Below are 18,810 nucleotides of genomic sequence, written 5' to 3' on the forward strand. Positions count from 1 at the left end.
TAAATACATTTTCTGTTGGTACTTACTAAAAATACTGTTCTTACTTCTACTCCTCTACATCTCGGAGGCAAATATTGTACTTTTCACTCCACTACAGATATTTGAAGACTTTAGTTCCTAGTTACTTTGTAGATTTTGATTATTATTACAAAATTTACATTAACCACATTAAGCCATATTTTATGTTTTTGCCTATAATAGACAGACTAAAGTAAGACTAAAAATAGCTTGTAGATCGCATTGTTCTTGTCGGCCTATGTATGTTTTCGTGCGTTGTCTCCTAATGTAATGTATGTACAATCTCTGTACTTTTTTTCACCCCTCCGTTTCAGGTCCATAACCGTCTGATGGATCAGTCGCCCACCCTCCCCTCCCCCTCCAGTCTGTACCCCCCTGCGTTGTTCCCGGGCCTGGAGGGCCAAGGCGGCGCCAAGCTCTCCGGCCAGGCCTTCATGTCCGGCGGCAAGGCGGCCTGCAGCCCCTCCTCCAACCACTCCTGGGCCTCCTCCTCTCCCAGCATGCAGTGCGGCGCTCCGCCGCCGCAGAGGTCCAAGGACCTGGACGCAGCGCACAGCCAGGGCCGGCCCCTCCCCTCCATCCACAGACCAAAGCCCTCCCACCCCGGCCAGGGTGGTCCCGCTCCCGCCCCAAAAGCCCCCTGCATCCCCGGTAAGGCCTGACACAACCGTTAACGTCATCGCAATGTTGATTAGTCTCTGTGCCTAACTGTAGTCCAGAACAAGCCCCCAGACCTACGGTAGAGCAGCCGTGCCCTATAGCAACACTTCGCATTTAAAACCCTATTGCACGTGCTCTATAAACTGAAACGCTAGCTATTGGCCAAGAGTTGGCGCCGATATTGGTGCCAAACGCACTGAGCAACTTTCATTGAAATGAATAGCTGGGGGCGGGGCAGTCTGCTCTCTATTAATGTATACCTCTATGGTTCAGACTCCTGTGGACGTCTTAGGCATCCATTGTGTTAAGTATATGCCCTGCTTTGGCCATATTGCATTATTTATTTTCGATTATTGGTACCGCTCATCATCACATCATTTTGCTGTGTAATTTAGCCTATTTGTCATATCTGTCCTGTGCATTTTTTGTTTTAATTTACAAAGCCTAAAAGGCAAACAGAAACTTACTTTTCATTCATGTTCCAATATTTAATTCCAAAATCACAATCACAGTTATGTGTATGACAATGTATGGTCACCTAACATTCATTCCCTGATGGTGACAGGCCTGATCCCCGGCACCACCTTCTTCAAAGGAGCCCTGAAGCTGGACCTGCTGTCGTCCGACGCCTCGGTGGAGCTCCACTCCTCTGTTGAGGACCTACTGGAGGCCTCCATCATGCCGATGGCAGGGGACGAACCCGTCACCTTCAAGGTTTTTACACTTTTATATTTATCTTTCTTTAGTTTTGATTTGTTTTTGAAGTGGGTTTGGTAATTTAGTTTAGTTTTTAGTGTTTGAGGTTTATTTTATTGTAGTGTGGAAGAGAAGTGAAGAAGAGAAAGTGGGCAGGGTTTGGAACGAATAGAGCAGGAGTAGGCAACCTTAGGCATGGATGCCAACATTGGCACAGGGGAGGGTGGTCACTGGCACACTGGCATAAGTGTGCCAGTGTGTATATATTGTAAATTTGTATGTACAAATTACATCCTGCACATAATTCTACGGGGAGGGAGTCTGGGAGATAGGCTGGTTATTGCTTTGAGTCTAATGATCATTACATCCTGAAAGATAATATTTCTAAAGAAATAAATAGTTACGTATAGCCTTCTAATAAATACTTCAATCAATCAACTTCAAAGTTATTTTTTTTTCTTCTTTTTTTTTAACTATCTATAATAACCTCTATACCTCTCCTTCCAGTCGGAGGTAGCGGTGCTGTACCCGGAGCGGGGGCAGGACGCGGGGCAGCCGCCGCCGGGGGGCGGGGGCTCCTCGTACGGCGAGGACGTGTCGACCAATCAGAAGTGCCTGGAGAAGATCCAGGCGGAGGAGGAGGAGGCCCTGGCGGCCGTCATGGCCATGTCGGAGTCCCAGGACGCCCTGCCCATCATCCCCCAGCTGCAGGTGGAGAAGGACCAGGACATCATCATCCTGCAGGCTGACGTGAGTACTGCAACATAGGAGACCATTAGCCCATTAACATGCTAAAATAGAAGTCATTCTTCTGATAAAGAAAAGAATAAACCTGTGTTTGAAACATGTTTTGCCGAAGATGTCATTGGTAGGCAGGTTTCCAAGCCCTCTCTCCCCTGAGACACAGTAGATATAAATGCTGCCATCTCATAATGAACATTAACACATCGGATGCCCACGTGGTGTCTACAAGTCAATTTCTTTGATGTCGCTGGAGGCCCACGACGCGCTTGACGCGTTGTACAGTAAACTATACTGTACTGTAGCTACTGCACTTGGCTACCGCGGTGATGAAACAAACTCCATTTCCCAACATGCAGCGCGCAATTACGTCACCCGGACGTGCTGTGTGTCTCGTTGACTTCCTGTTTAGCGGCTGCACAAAAATGCTGTTTTCTCCGGATTCTCTTCCTTTTTTCATGTTTTTCTCAAAACGGCAGCCTCTTCTACATGCCGTAACACAAACACTGTGGCTTAGAAATGATAAAAACGGTCCTGACTGAAAGAAAAGATTTTCGCGAAATAAACAGGACATACTCGGATTACATTTACTCGGATTACTTTTCTCGCCAGTACTCTCGCCGGTAGGTAAAATGATGCGTTTGACGCGTTGCCATGGGCACCAGCAAATTAAGACATCAAAACCACGTGGGCGTCCGATGTGTAAAGGGGAAGACCACCCATTTTCAATATTGAACTATGTCATTAATATACCTTGGAGGAGTTGTTCCCCCCCTTCTGTGTTGCCTAGAATTTTGGGGTTTGTATTGTAAAGTACAACGGTGTGATGTCATCAAGTTGTACTTTACAATACAAACCCCAAAATCAATCTTCCAGTTCTAGGCAACACAGAAGGGGGGGAACTTTTTTTCTATTTCCACACAACTCCTCTAAGTTATATTAATGACATAGTTCAATATTGAAAATGGGTGGTCTTCCCCTTTAAGGACCAATCACTGTAAAGTATAGCAAGACAGTTTGAAAATGGGTTACGTGCTCCTATAATAATACAGTGATTCTCAAAGTGGGTTCCAGGAACCTTTTAGCGAGGTCTAAATGGAGGTAACATGTCATTAGGTCAAACACCCTTTCGATCGACCACCAAACTCTAACCCAAACCCTAATCCTAACCTCAGTAAAACTGTGCCTAACTCTAACTCTAAACCTAACCTCAGTAACGGTGACGCGGGTGATGATCTAACCTGCCGACACTCGCGGGTGATTATCTAACCTGCCGACGCTGTTCGACCCAACGGCAGTCCCCTAAATGGACCCATACAAGTCTGTAACTCAGTCTTACAGCGTACAAATGGAACCAAATGAACCCTAAGGGAAGAGCTTGAAATTTGAAAGTAAGGAGAAACATTGCTATAATAGATTTTCACGTGTATAAAAAGTAAAAAACAACATATTTGTCCATGAGAGGGCGCTGAAACGAGTCAAATGTGGGTCAATGTAAGGATAATGAACGTATTGATGTTGAACGGTTGCAGACTCCAGAGACCCTGCCTGGCCACACGGCAGCCAAGCAGCCCTACAAGGAGGGTGCAGAGTGGCTGAAGGGGCAGCAGATCGGCCTGGGTGCCTTCTCCTCCTGCTACCAGGCCCAGGACGTGGGCACCGGCACCCTCATGGCTGTCAAACAGGTCAGTCTACCATTCAACGCATGGTCAAAATGTTTTCATGTTCTGCCATGATTGTAAACAATCCTTAATCAATTTAGACCGGGTATGCATTATTGCGTATTATTTTATGCTTTAACTATTGAAAAATAACTACAGATCTACAAGCTCACAGCTCTTGAAAATTTGAATTTTTACCTGATTCTATAAGTGTCTTTTGAATCCTTGAAGGTTTTTTGAAAAACCTATGTTTCTATGTCAGCAATCTGGCCAGCCATCGTCAAAGAAAAGGTCCTTTTCACTTAACTGGAGCTCAGATATTCTAAGATTTGCATTAGTTAAAGCATTCAATAATCCCTTGCCTAAATGGGTTAATGTCGTATTTATCTGTGGTTTAACACAGCAATCTGGGACTTGTTTTAACCCATTAAGACCTGGCTGGAACTATTTTATACTTTAGCTATTGAAAAATAGCAGATATTCAAGCTCATAGCGCGGCACAGATCTGCTATTTTTGAAAATGTGTGCAAATCTTTGAATAAATATAAATTGTCTTGTCTCTTAGTTCTACTGGATCTCTTCTCCACTAGTCCCTCCCTAATGTTCTAGTCTTAGTTTTTATTTGTTGACGAAATTGTCAACATATTTATTCATAGTTTCACATCTTTGTGTTCTTTTAAAGCGAACATTTTTAACTAATATCTTTGTTTCTGGCGGTCCGTGGCCGAATAATCGTGTTAATGGTCTTGTCCTGTGTGTGGCGTCTAGGTGACGTACGTGAGGAACACCTCCTCGGAGCAGGAGGAGGTGGTGGAGGCGCTGAGGGAGGAGATCCGCATGATGAGCCACCTCTACCACGCCAACATCATCCGCATGCTGGGAGCCACCTGCGAGAAGAACAACTACAACCTGTTTGTGGAGTGGATGGCCGGTGAGACAGCACTCCTTTCAAAAGACTTTCTAAAACGGGGGTCTTCAACGGGGGTCTTCAGAGTTACTACAGGGGGTCCTCCAAATCTTTGTGCGATAGAAACTTTTTTTCTCCTTTTTTATATTAACCACTTGTCTTGAACCCTAGTGTCCATATTCTGAGAACTTTAATAGATCAGCTATTTTTAGCAAAGGTTTGGTGTAGAGGGTAAAAAGAGCAGACTAAGTACAGAGTGAAAGGTCAAGTTTGTTAAGTATTGATGGTTCAAGTGGTTAAATATCTGAAAATGGTCATGAATCCAAAATACACTGATGATTGTGCTGTCAAACAATGAAATTATGGAATCTCTGAAAATGTTGGGGGGGGGGGGGGGTCCCTGCTTCATCTTTCTCTCAGCTAAGGGGTCCCTGGTCTGAAAACATTGAAGACCCCTGATCTAAAAAGAAAAGTATATACACGCAGGGGTTAAAGTTCTGGGGACTGATTTCAGTCTTGAGGGTTCCATAGGGGCTATTTCTGAGATCATTGCAGATCTGCAAAAAAAAAAAGAATAAATAAGGGGAAGGTGTAGAGATGAAGTCAAAACGCTAGTCGAGTGATCTCCAAGCTAAAAAGCAGTTATCATTTCAAGATATGAGTATTTGAATTGGCCAGACTAGCAATAGAATACAACAGAACTTCAGAAGATACTTCTATAAAATGAAGCATGGATTGGCACACACACACACACACACACACACACATTCAGTGAAGGCCGTTCAGAACTTCAGGGAAACAACCCAAATATTGGTGTGCGCTGCACATGCCATTTTTTAAATCTCACATATTGGGACTTGGCCCTGTATACGTCTTAATTTCTCTTTTGGGTCTTGAGCTGAAAGGTTTGGGAACCACTGCATTAGGCCACTGAGCTCTCAAACGTTTTCATGTCAAGCGATCCCAAATTGACACGCAATGTATCAAACCGCGGACCCACCATTTGAAAAGATACGCCAGGGACCCAGACCCACATGTGAGAAGGTTTTTACAGCCACAGCTCTCAACCTTTTTAAATTCAAGGACCCCTAGTTTGATGTGCATTTAGGCTGTGGACCCCCATTTGATAACATTTAACGGAGTTACAGACACATACGGGTCCATTTGGTTCCTCAATCAATTTGCTTCCCTTTCCCAGATTTCTGAATCCAAGTACCCCCCTGTACCCGACTTTGTTTTTTTACAATAAGGGTTCATATTTTAGATTGTAATTAGAGAAAAGAAAAGATTAGTGTTAAAATGTTTTCCTTTACTGCTTTCTATCAGAAATTATATTGATTTCAGTGGTTGGGGGCATGCATACAAGTGACTAAATATGTATTTTTTGACACAATAAGCCCATTCCCAAGATGCACCGTAATCTTTTATGGGTAGATTTGACTTATGGGGGCTAGTAGCGTTACTTTAAATGAGTTAAAGCGTTGCTTTTCTGGTGGCAGGCGGCAGCGTGTCCCATCTTCTGAACAAGTACGGCGCCTTCAAAGAGAACGTGATCGTCAACTACGCTGCGCAGCTGCTGCGTGGCCTGGCCTACCTGCACGAGAACCAGGTCATCCACCGAGACATCAAAGGTACGGAACTACTTTCCATCAACATTCTATACCAGCCGGGACTTTTCAACTGGTGGTCCATGGACCACTGGTGGTCCGTGAAGGAATTGTATGTGGTCCCTGAGCAATGAGCATCAATTCAGAAACATAGCAAAGTGAATACTTGTCTTTTATTTTCATTAAGTTACCGTCCACTATAGTTGAGAAACTGCATGACCTGGTGACCTATGATGATGCATCAATGTTGAAATTTACTTGGAAGTCGTGGGTGAAGAAATTCCACAAAAAAAGGGAGTTCGGATCTCAACAAGGAGGAGTGTACCAGATTTCCTGTTTGAGTCATCATTGGCACTCATACAATCAGTATACCAGTTAATCAGGCTTTTATGAACACCCTGAACAGTTTTTAATTAGCTTGATTGAATATTTAGATATTTGATGTAAATGTTACCAGGCCCTCCAGGCCCAGGGCCTCTCCCCACACACACCCATTGTAACTTCTAACTTAATTTTAACCATGATAGATTCATTAAAAACACCCATTATTTTTTTCTGGTGACTCATACTACCCTCCTAATATGTGAGCAGGCCGTGTTTTTTTCAATAACTTTTTTCATTTATTTTTAATACTATTCTTTTTGTATTTAATGTTTTCCATTTTCCCAAATAATTATTAAAAATAAAGGAAAAAAGTTATCGAAAAAAAACACGGCCTGCTCACGTATTAGGAGGGTAGTATGAGTCACCAGAAAAAATAATGGGTGTTTTTAATTAATCTATCATGGTATAATGGAGTTTGAAGTTACAATGGGTGTGTATGTGGAGAGAGGCCCTTCCACTGCTCTGAGTTTACCACCACGAGTACCAAAAGAAACCTAATCGTAGTCCATATCCCCACCCAACACAATTCACAATGTTTCACAATCAGTTGAAAACCCCAGACTTAACTAACACCCTCTCCCCCTCTGCCTCTCCCTATAGGTGCCAACCTGCTCATCGACAGCACGGGTCAGAGGCTGAGGATCGCTGACTTTGGAGCGGCATCGAGGCTGGCGTCCAAAGGCACCGGGGCGGGGGAGTTCCAAGGCCAGCTGCTGGGAACCATCGCCTTCATGGCTCCTGAGGTATGGCCAAGAAAGATCTTTTTTTCTTTCTTTTTTTTTTTTCTTTTTTCAGTCAGTGGGAAGAGGAGCTTGTTTGTTATTCTCGGCTCCGCCCGTTTTGTCAGTACTGTGGTGGTGTGGGTAGATGGGGTAGATGTAGATTTGTTTTTGAACAAATCAAGCTCTCCTTTTTCCATGCCTGCACAGTGAGACGTTTAGAACGGCAGCGCTCAGACAGACAGTCACAGCACAGACTGAGAGAACACAAGTAAACACACTTGGCGTTGTGTTGTGGAGTGGACTTCTACATTTTCTTTAAATTAAGACAATTCGCTTGCTTCACGATGCGGCCGTGCGCGATTGTGCATTGATGACGGTGACGTGACATGATCGACGTTTGTTGTTGATTTTCCTCATCCATGATGCATTAGCTACATCTGCTAACGCTATTTCCCCAGGCCGTACCGTACTGTACGGTACCCCGTTCCTTCTGCCCGTGAGGCCGAATGAGGCTGACAGTCATAGAATCATGACATGAAGTCATGAAAGGTTTTCAAAGCGGAGAATCCACCAATCATCTGTGATTTAGAACAGCTGTTCTACCGAGCATTTTTACGTTCTACACGCTTATTAATACATCGCCTCTCCCCTCCCGACTCGAGTATCGTTCACTCAGTAACCTCAGACAGTAATATAATATAATATAATAATAAAGTCTGAGAACTCATTGAATGCCAGGCCCGAGTTTCCTGTGTTATTTCAGTACCCCCAGACTGCCACAGCCCGAGTTTCCCGAGTTGGCAGCCATTTTGAAAAACAAAAATGCCTAAAATGTATTAGGCATGATCGCAATCGCGAAATTGCATGTTTAGCCCCGTAACAAACACATCTTTCAAAATGGCAGCCATGTTTGTTTGTTTTGTTTGACTTTGAAGGCTTCTATCTCATGAATGCCAAGTGGATGTTTTTGTTTGAAAGCTGTGAAAAAGTACTACACATATGGTGCATGATCTAGGCATGGGCGTGCACGATCCGTGCACTAACAATTGATCCGTGCACTAGAAATTTAGGAACGTGGCATCCTGGTACTTGGCGGCCATCTTGAAAAGGCAATGAATGAGTTAATATGAGAAGTTACCTTCCCAGCTGTGATGCCTGTCAAGTCCCTAACTAGGCTATTTGGATTTCCCCATAACTACCATCTGTAGGCTTTATTATGTTTTTATTGTCTATTTTCTTTTCTTTGTGATATTATATGTAGAACAATCTGTGAGAGGAGTCCCAACAACATTTTGCTGCTTGTGTGTATGAGTCAGTAAATACAGCATCTTAAATATGCAGCAAAAGTTGTAATACAATTCACTGCAGGGTTTGTTTTTGAAAAATGAACATTCTCACTAGGTTCTAGTCTTTTAACCATTTACTAGAGAGAGAGAGAAAGAAAATAGACAATACAAATATAATAAAGCCTACAGATAAAAAGTTATGGAAAAATCGAATGTTAAATGATTTATGCTTGAATAAGAGTGATTAGGCCCTAACATGTTACAGCACTTTATAAATAAATACAAATAGTTATAGTAGCCTAGTCTGTAGAAGCAGGAAGTTATCTATCGGTTTCAAAAAACAATATTGTGCACCGCCACCAGTGCAGCAACAAGGACACAATCCCTTGAGCCATAGACATGACACTCATGTTAACTGGAGAAAGTATTGCCTTGTTTTATGTTTTATGGAGGGTACCCGCGGATCTTGAAAAGCATTGAAAAGTATTGAATTTAGTTTAGCAAATTCAAGGCCTTAAAATGTCTTAAAAAGTATGGAATAGTGTGAGTGGGGGTATTGAATTTTATCTGGGGCAGAATGAATAAACGTGTCGCCAACAGACTATTAGTTGCGTTGTAGTTTTTTATTCCTGGTTGCCGTCCGACGTAATCCATCTCTCGCTGCCACTGGTTGAGACGCACAGAGCGTGTGGCGACACACACTGTGTGTGTGTGTGTGTGTGTGTGTGTGTGTGTGTGTGTGTGTGTGTGTGTGTGTGTGTTCGCACGCTCGGCGCACGCAGCAGTCTCACACAGAGAGAATCCCTCGTCTCTACTCAGTGCTCGTTGTTGCGTTATTGTCGTCGTTATTTATGTAAGCTAAAGACTCGCCAGTCGCCAGGGTGGCATGTTGTTGAACCGTCGCAACCAGGGTACCCGCGGATCTTGAAAAGTATTGAATTTAGTTTTGCTAATTCAAGGCCTTAAAATGTCTTAAAAAGTATGGAATAGTGTGAGTGGGGGTATTGAATTTTATCTGGGGCAGAATGAATAAACGTGTCGCCAACAGACTATTAGTTGCGTTTCACTCTGTAGTTTTTTATTCCTGGTTGCCGTCCGACATAATCCATCTCTCGCTGCCGCTGGTTGAGACGCGCTGTCTGCACACACAGCACAGAGCGTGTGGCGACACACATTGTGTGTGTGTGTGTGTGTGTGTGTGTGTGTGTGTGTGTGTGCGCGCCCGCACGCTCGGCTCACGCAGCAGTCTCACACAGAGAGAATCCCTCGTCTCTACTCAGTGCTCGTTGTTGCGTTATTGTCGTCGTTATTTATGTAAGCTAAAGACTCGCCAGGATGGCATGTGTGGAACCTTCGCAACCCGTTTCGATTGTAAACAAAACGCAGTGCTGTTTGGAAGTACTAAGACAGGACAGCCACCAAACTGTTAGCTGTGCCAACAAAAGGAGCTAACGGAGCTAACACGACCAACTTATTATCAAAGCACCTCCAAAAACATGCACAGGTTGTTGGACAGAAAATTGCGCTAGATAATGCATTTAATAATGACAGCAACATGTGTGCACTGTGCAGCCCATGGTGGTGCAGCCAGCTAGCGTTCATGCTAACTTCCTAACAAAACAACGATGTATCTACCCAGCATTGCCATGTTCTCTTTCTGAGAGAGAAACAAGCAACCAGGTCTATGAAAATAATAAGTCCAAATTAGGCAACTGAGGCAGTTCAGTCAAACTTTATTGTCGAATATTGTCAAGAGTAGTGGTTCTCAAGCATTTTCTTGTAAAGGACCTCCAATATCTTAAAGCAACTTCAGATTTAAAAAGAACAAGCCCAAAGTAGCTTGTAATAAGCAGACATGGCAACCCTCTATAGGCTTTTAACCCATTCAGAGCCAGATCAGCCAGATTTCAATATGAATGTGCGCTTATAACGCCAGGAAATAGCTATATTGAATCCCCCAAATCACATTAAATTACCAGTGCACGTTAAAAAACCATACCACCAGATGACCACTAGAGAGAGCCATACACCATATACTGTGGATGGTTCCATGTTAAGCCAGTTTAAAAACAAGGTTCAGGACATAACAGGATGGGACGATGACATGCTCCCCATTGACATTCAATGGACAGGCCGCGGGCCGCCATTTGAGCTCAATACTGTTCAATTCGTGCTTGATCGTCTCAAACCACCATTGGTATGGGCACCGGAAAGTATATAGATGCCACACAGAAAGTTTCCGAATCAAAATCCGACCTAGTGAAGCTACGTGAGGGTCGGATGGTTTGCATTGAGCCTAGCGGCTAGCAGAGGCCTGTTGTCAACAGGAAGCCCTGGTTTAAAGGTGACGTCATAATCGTATCCTTTTTTTTCACGGTTTACGTGTTGATACCAGCTGAAGGTAAGGAAATCATTTCGCTCCGTCTATTAACCCAAATTTAAAGCTTAAACAATGCTTTTATATAAAAGTCGCTCCGAGTCGCTCGGCAGGCAACTCCATAGTGACATTGTCGCTCTGAAAGTCGCCCGGCCCTGTAGGTGTTAAAGGGACATATTGACATCAGTTATATCGGCTAATAATAATCTAATAAACACTTAATGAAGAAAAAAAACGCTGGGCAAAGGACAAGAGAGGAGATCTTAGCCATAGATGGTGAAATTGATAAGGCAGTTGAGCTACGACACATGTCATGAAGGAAATCGTGTCCATGTAATAATTGTGACAGGCCTCTCCCCCCTCTCTCCATCCTCGCTGATCTCTCTGGTAGAAATGAAATGCAGCGTATAGATTGTTAATTGTTAAGATTGCTGTTACTAAAATTAATTGAGAGAGATGTTTTTCTTTTGGATTTAAAAAGTCAAAGTTACAGTGAAGGTCAATATTTGCCCACATACTTGTTGAAGAGACCAGAATAAGAATATTGGTTGGCCAGGTTTGCATGTGCATTTGATTATTCCTACTGTATATGTGGTAGCTTTTTACTGACACACTGCTTTTGGTTCTGATTTATGAATGTGGCCTTACATTTGTCAATTCCTTTGCCGCGGTAATGGTATTGAATTTGTCATTTTAGAGGTATTAAAAAGCCTTAAAAAGTATTGAATTTGTACTTGGGAAATGAGCAGATACCCTGGTTTTATGTTAAGTACCATTATTTATTGTGCCTGTAAAGAGTTGAATTAATAGCTCTGTTCATTTACTGCGTGCGGACGACATTTCTTGCTGTACTTTGAGTTGACTAGTGGGTGTTTATTCTCTGTAATGTGGGCTATATTGCATGTTGTTGCTTCACGTTTCCCGCACACATGGTGTCAGATCATAAACAAACAGTTTACTGGCAGTGTTTGTTGGCCAGCTCTTTGGATTGAATCCATGACAACCAATCCAATGGATCATTTTCCTGAGAAGTCAGGGTTTTGGTCTCGCAAGGTTTCCTGACAGTGACGGTGGTGTTGGGCTTAATGTTCAAAGCTCAAAGTACAGAACGTGGAGTGTTCGGTCAAAGTGACCCAAAGGTTAGCCTACATGCTGTAGCTGAAAACAGTGGTGGAAAAGGTATTCACATTTCTTCAAACTAGTTACAAGTAAAAGTCCGGAATTCAAAATTTACTTGAGTAAAAAGTACATACATTGGCATGAAAAGGTACTTAATGTTCCAAAAGTAGAAAGTGTTAGTTATGCAGTTTCCGTGTGCTCTTTTTTAAGAATAAAGATTGTATAGTGTTTAACCTTTGGAAAAGTGGAAAAGGTTCTTTATAATCCCTGGAAGGTGCTTGGATCCGTTTGACATGAAGTCTGTGTGTGTGGGCGCTGAGTGGACATACAGCACTGACATGTTGGTGCGTGTGTGTGTAGGTGCTGAGGGGACAGCAGTACGGTCGCAGCTGTGACGTGTGGAGCGTGGGCTGTGCCATCATTGAGATGTCCTGTGCCAAGCCTCCCTGGAACGCAGAGAAGCACTCCAACCACCTGGCCCTCATATTCAAGGTAAAAACATCCATCACGCACGCTTTCAGAAACTAGCAGACCTGTTCCCAACTATCAATCATTTAACCCTGTAGACCCTCTGGGACCCCTCTTTGAGGACGGTTGCTTTAAAGCGAAAAACACATTCCCTGCCCTTTAAAATTGACATTTTCAGGCTGAACTGCCAAAGTTTCCATATACTGCCAAGTAATCCATAGTGCACGGATCATGCATGCCCATGGACAGATCATGCACCACACGTGTGCACGCCGTTCACAGCTTTCAAACTAAGAAATCCGCTTTGAAATCCGTTCAGGCATTCATGAGATACTGTAGCAGCCATTATGTTTTCTTCAAATGCAAACAAACATGGCTGCCATGTTTGAAAGATGGGGCTGGTATCATAGACATAAAAAGGTAGACGCCTCAGCGTGTATCACAGAAGGGGACGTTCGGTTGAATTGAAGTCCCGGAAAACATGCGCTGCGATTGGCCAATAGTCACTTTGAGTGGCAGCGTGCTTTTGGCACTTCCGCACTTCTGCCTATCCAGTTTGACATGTCGCTCCAATGAACTGCAGCTGCGGAAGAGGTATCTAGCTTTTTATATGTGTGGTTGGTATGGGGGTCAAATATGCGATCGCGATTATGTCTAGTAGATAGAAAGAAAAAAACGGCCAAGGGACTTGGGAAACTCGGGCGTGGCAGCATCAGAGAACAGGAAACTCGTGATAGAGCAGACAATGAGTTAAGACGAGTGGCTTCTAACAATAAAACACATTGTTTTGTTCTCCTTGCAGATTGCGAGCGCCACCGCAGCGCCCGCCATCCCCCCCCAGCTGTCCCCGGGACTGAAGGACGTCACGCTGCGTTGTCTGGAGCTGCAGCCGGCCGACCGGCCCACCTCCCGAGACCTGCTCAAACATCCCGCCTTCAGGCTGGGGCGGTAGCCCACTGGGGCGGTAGCCCACACAGCGACCTCCTACACATCCCAACGCTTCAGGCTGGGATGGTAGCCCCGCACCGACCTCCACATCCCAGCCACAATCCAGCGCTTCAGGCTGGCGCGGTAGCCCCGCACCGACCTCCTCCACATCCCAGCGCTTCAGACTGGGATGGTAGCCCCGCACCGACCTCCTCCACATCCCAGTGCTTCTCAACCGTTTGGATTTCAAGGACCCCCAGTTTGATATGCAATATACGCAACGAACTCCACCCCAGTTTGATACCACGATTTCATTTCTGGGACCCCTATCTACACTGTAAAATCGTCAGTGCTTATGTAACTCAGAGGGTGTACAAATTAAACTAAATTTCCATTTGTGCGCTCTCTGGAGTCATCGACGCATAACCCCTCAAGGACACCCGGGGGGGTCCCTGGACCCCACACTGAGAACCACTGCTCTGTCCGACATCATTTCCTCTGCTCAACGTGTAAAATACTACTGTCTTCCTTCACCGCTCTCGCCCCCATGGCGGATCTCCACCTTCGTACCACCTTTGAGGGTCCGTATTGAGTCAAGAAACACGAACCCCCTTCCCTCTCGAGGTTTAAAGATATCGTAAGTGATGTTTTTATTTTTTGGGTTGTAAAAAAAACAAGTTAAATGGCTCTATACTATGATAGTAACAGTAACGTAGGTCTCCCCCATCTCCAGCCTCTTAAGTAAACACAAAAAAATGCATTTTCAGGAGAGAGATTCCCCCATTTTATTTAGTTGTATCACTTCCAAATTAACATCCTGTATCCCGTATGAGTTCTCTTTCCTGATTGGATGAAATTGCTATCCTGACCTGAACATGTATTTTCAGTTTACTAAAGAGCTGTAGAGATGGGGGAAGACCCCCCGTTAGTGAACAAACACACTATTATAGCGATACGATATAGAGCTATGAACAAACAGTTGCCCTAACTTTAACTGCAGAGGGTGGAAAGTCTACTTTATACACAAATGGTTTAAAATGTTGTCAAAAACGGTGCCTTCTTAACGGTCAACGTGTCGCTCTGTGTTGCTTTTCTCTGCGTCTTTGCAAGCAGAGAAGAAGCTGTGAAACGTGGGGACCCATTTTAAGAGGTTAGAACTAGACACGTGTTTCTTATGTTCTCTGTATGTTGTTTTATTTTATTTTTTTGTGTACAAAAATGTAATCAAACTGTCGTTGTTTTATCGGTCAAGCTTTCAATTTTGTTTTGTCGTGCACAACTTGTTTTCCACAACAAATGGGTGCATTTTTATGATGTGACTGTGCATTTTTACTGACAGGGCCATAAAAAGCATTTTTTGGTCGATGAATCATTTGAAATCATTTTAAAAAGTATTTTCAGGGAAATTGCGATTTATATCTAACAAAACGGTTGGTCGTTGCTAGCTCAGCTAGCAGAGTTAACACTGAATGTGAACGCTTACGATGCTGGTTATTTGTTTCTTTCTTTTATTTTCTTTATTATTATTTTTTCAGATGTTTATTTTTGCTTCTTTCTTTTATTTAGCAAAGAGATAATTTGTGTATTAACTTATGATTTTATATCTTTATCTATCTATCTATCTATCTATCTATCTATCTATCTATCTATCTATCTATCTATCTATCTATCTATCTATCTATCTATCTATCTCAATTTGTCGTCTTTCTAAGCCTACCCTTAGACTGACATGTATGATTATAATTTCATCTACAAAAAGCAATATTGCCACAACTGTAGGTCTATTAGCATTGATGTTAAAGGACCATAGTCTACCACAGAACTGCGCTGTTCCACCCCTTTTTAAGGGGTGGATATCGTGTGCGTGTGTGTGTGTGTGCGCGTGCGACCGTGCACTCGTACAGACCAACAATGGATAATGTGCATACACTGTACTCGTTTAGTTCTCAAACTGTAAGTTCAAAAACTATTGTTTTTTTCTGCACCAACGGTGCAAAAAAAGAAAATCCTCTATTTTCTGTATGAAAAGTTTTAAAGAATTTACGTTTAGTTTTTTGGTGGAGGGATCATTTCATTTGAACTCAACGGGAGGTTGATCAATATTTGTTATGGACTCATCTCTTGTTAAGTTGAATTATAAGTTATGTTGCATATATGAAATATAACTCTTTAACTGTTTGCTCTTAAAAATCGCTAAATCACTGTATAGGCACGGTAGAGACGCCAAATATAGATTTGCAATTTATAATCATTTTTAAAGTGGGGAAATGTTGTTTTGGAAGTTTTAATTGAAACCCTGTTTTCCCAATCAAACAAAAAGAATTAAATCATTTCAGAACAAGCTCGATTAAGGTTTGATAATAAGATGTAAATATATGTTACGTTTGGTAGCTAATATTATTGTACTTCAGCATATTTTTATACTCAAGTTTTTTCTCCATAAAGTACTTGTGTTTTTTTTTCTTCTTTTTTTTCGTTATATTTTTGGGTTATCTTTTCTAATCTTAACTTCTCGATGTCTTTTTAAGAGCTTTAAAATTATGCACTCTTGTTTTTTTGTTTTTTTATATACTGGAAGAAATCTATAAAATCATGGAAGCTAATCAGTATTATTGTCTTGTACATGTCTATAATCATTAACCATTCTCATTTTTTATATACACATCTTGCACAGTAAAGATCCCATGTTTTAATTCACACATTTCAGAGAGTGTACAAACTCAACATTTGTACACTGTCAGAGTTAAATTATCACAATGGATTTTACTGTATACCGAGCAAATTCCTGGGTGATTCTTTAAAGGGAGTTTAAAACACTTCTGGGGTCATTTTAACATTAACCCATTCAGAACGGGTACATATTATTGTGTATTATTATTTTATGCTTTAACTACTGAAAAATAGCAGATATACAAGCTCACAGCACGGCACCGAGTGCCGCGCTGCGAGCTTGTAGATCTGCCATTTTAGAAAAATCATGAAAATTAGAATTTTGACCCGATTCTATAAGTGTCTTTTGAATCCTTCTAAGATTTTTTGAAAAACCTATGTTTCTATGTCAGCAATCTGGCTAGCAATGAGTCTAACCCTGGTTAAAATGGAGGTTAAAGTTACAATAATATAGTAAGAGTGGCGTGTCTGATCAAATTAATATCAAATATCTACATATTTAATCAAGCCACCTAAAATCTGTCTGGTGGTGCGACACAAAAAGCCTGAGTAGATGTCAGAATGACCCCCGGAGGTGTTTTGAGTATGAAAACACTCCCTTTCTAAACGACCGCCCCAGGATTTCCTTCTTATAATCATCCTTTTATGTTTTATTTTTTATTTTATGCTAATGTGATGCTAATGGTCATATCGTTCTGTGTTTGATCTCAGCTGTAGGCTACTGAAAAATCGTGCGAAACTGTTTCTTGTGTAACTTTTTAGTGGTACATTTTGTATTCATCGTTTTTAACGTCTACTGCTGTTATTGCTGTATGTACTACCTCACATGTCCTACTGTACTGTCTTTTACCAAAGTGTCTCTCTCTCTCTCTCTCTCTCTCTCTCTCTCTCTCTCTCTCTCTGTGGTGGACAGTATCAAAGTGCATTTACTCGTGAACTGTTCATTAAAGTGGCAGTGCCATAGTTTTGTTATTTTTCTGGTTTTCATGTGTCTGAGGTTGACAGTACTTAATTAGACCCCCTGATGTGGTTGTTATGAGAAATGTTATATTCCCTAATATATTTTGGACTTCTTCCTGGAGGCTGACTGACACCTTATGGGTCAAAAGTGCCGATCCAAAAACAGTTATTAAATAAATGACATCGTATAATCATCCCCTCCCCTTTTACCATTCACCCAACACTGTGGGTGTGGATAACTTCAGCTGGGTCACCAGTCACCACCCACCTGAACAACCAGGCACACTTGAACTGGTGGGTGTGGCCACATAAAAACCTAATTTTAACTCTTTTCTGTACACTCCTTTGTAAAGAATCCTCCTCCTTGTATAATCATAATACCTAATAATCATGTTTTAGGGGTGAAACAAATCATGGCACTGCATCTTTAAGCACATCCTTTGACTGCCTGTACTTTACCTGAGTACATTTCAAAGACAAATCTTTTTTGAAAATCTTGTACTAAGGGGAAAAATGACATCATGATTTGAATTAACCATGCACTTAAGCCCCGTTTCAGATATCGTTGAAATGGCAGATCTGCAAGCTCTCGACGTAGCTTTGCTATTTTCCCACTACTAAAGATCATGTATTGAACATTTCTGTATAATCTGGCAACTTTCACCTGTAGTGGAGTCATATTTGACCAGGAGTATCTATCCACCTGTTTCCGCGAGAATTTACTGTAGCATTATTTGCGGGATACTTCCGGGTTAACAGCAGACATACAAGCTCACGTCGCGTCGCAGATGCAACCGTTGTGAGCTTGTAGATCACTCTCGGCTGCGGCCCCCGGAAGCTGCCTGCACATTCTGCGCAATGCATGATGGGATGTTGGAAAGTTGTGGATACTTTGACTCAAGTACTACGGCTGAGTACTTTGTCCATCTCTCTCTCTCTCTCTCTCTCTCTCTCTCTCTCTCTCTCTCTCTCTCTCTCTGTTAAGTGCTTATTAAAAAAAAGAATTTTTCCAGGGCTCGAGGGTGCTTTCTGTTGGCAACCTTGCATAAAAAGTAAACTCATGAAAATCTCAACACGAATGGAAACTGCCTGATGCTGTATACTGTAAACGTGAAATACCTACTTAATATACTCTATTCAAAGCCTTTTATGACATGGAAAATGTATATGGTGTTTGTCTTTATAGTAAATAAACAAAAATATTGGGACAATCGCTTTGCGTTTCATATTATTTGTGTGCCATTGTTGAACAAACGCTTCCTTTTTTAGGTTATGAATACTTCTGAATGATTATTAATTCCTACCATATTTGACAAGTGAATCAGTAAATGTTGGAGTATGTTTACATAATTTCCTTAAATTATTAGCATTTGGCACAGACTAATATTGGCTCCAAATGTTAATGGTTATGCGGTAACAAAGTTACAGACTAGTATTACGGTCTAGCTGTATTTAGGTTGGTTGATGAAAAATGTGAACTTGCCCTTTAATCTTATTGAGTTGGGATTTTACTCTGTTTAAATGTAAAGTCTCAATTGAGCTCTGACCCTTACGGGTCCATTTGGTTACATTTGATAGGGTCCACTGTCAATAATACTGTTTGGTTA

At 42.1% G+C, this 18,810-nt stretch overlaps 1 protein-coding gene across 2 annotated transcripts in view; it reads left to right on the forward strand.

The window, feature by feature from the left end:
* Positions 1-18,388, forward strand: part of map3k1 (mitogen-activated protein kinase kinase kinase 1, E3 ubiquitin protein ligase) — a 62,422-nt gene extending 44,034 nt beyond the window's left edge. The window contains exons 16-24 of one of the 2 annotated variants that reach the window (XM_080743778.1): positions 333-669; positions 1,244-1,392; positions 1,882-2,124; positions 3,648-3,800; positions 4,545-4,707; positions 6,183-6,314; positions 7,275-7,417; positions 12,539-12,670; positions 13,449-18,388. In XM_080743778.1, coding sequence (XP_080599904.1) covers positions 333-669; positions 1,244-1,392; positions 1,882-2,124; positions 3,648-3,800; positions 4,545-4,707; positions 6,183-6,314; positions 7,275-7,417; positions 12,539-12,670; positions 13,449-13,598 — 1,602 coding nt within the window. In that variant the 3' untranslated portion in view covers positions 13,599-18,388. The remainder of the gene's footprint in view (positions 1-332; positions 670-1,243; positions 1,393-1,881; positions 2,125-3,647; positions 3,801-4,544; positions 4,708-6,182; positions 6,315-7,274; positions 7,418-12,538; positions 12,671-13,448) is intronic. The other variant, XM_080743779.1, reaches the window with a different exon arrangement.
* The last annotated feature ends 422 nt before the right edge of the window (positions 18,389-18,810 follow it).

Source organism: Nannobrachium achirus, assembly GCF_963921795.1.
Source record: "Nannobrachium achirus genome assembly, chromosome: 15".
Classification (NCBI taxonomy): domain Eukaryota; kingdom Metazoa; phylum Chordata; class Actinopteri; order Myctophiformes; family Myctophidae; genus Nannobrachium; species Nannobrachium achirus.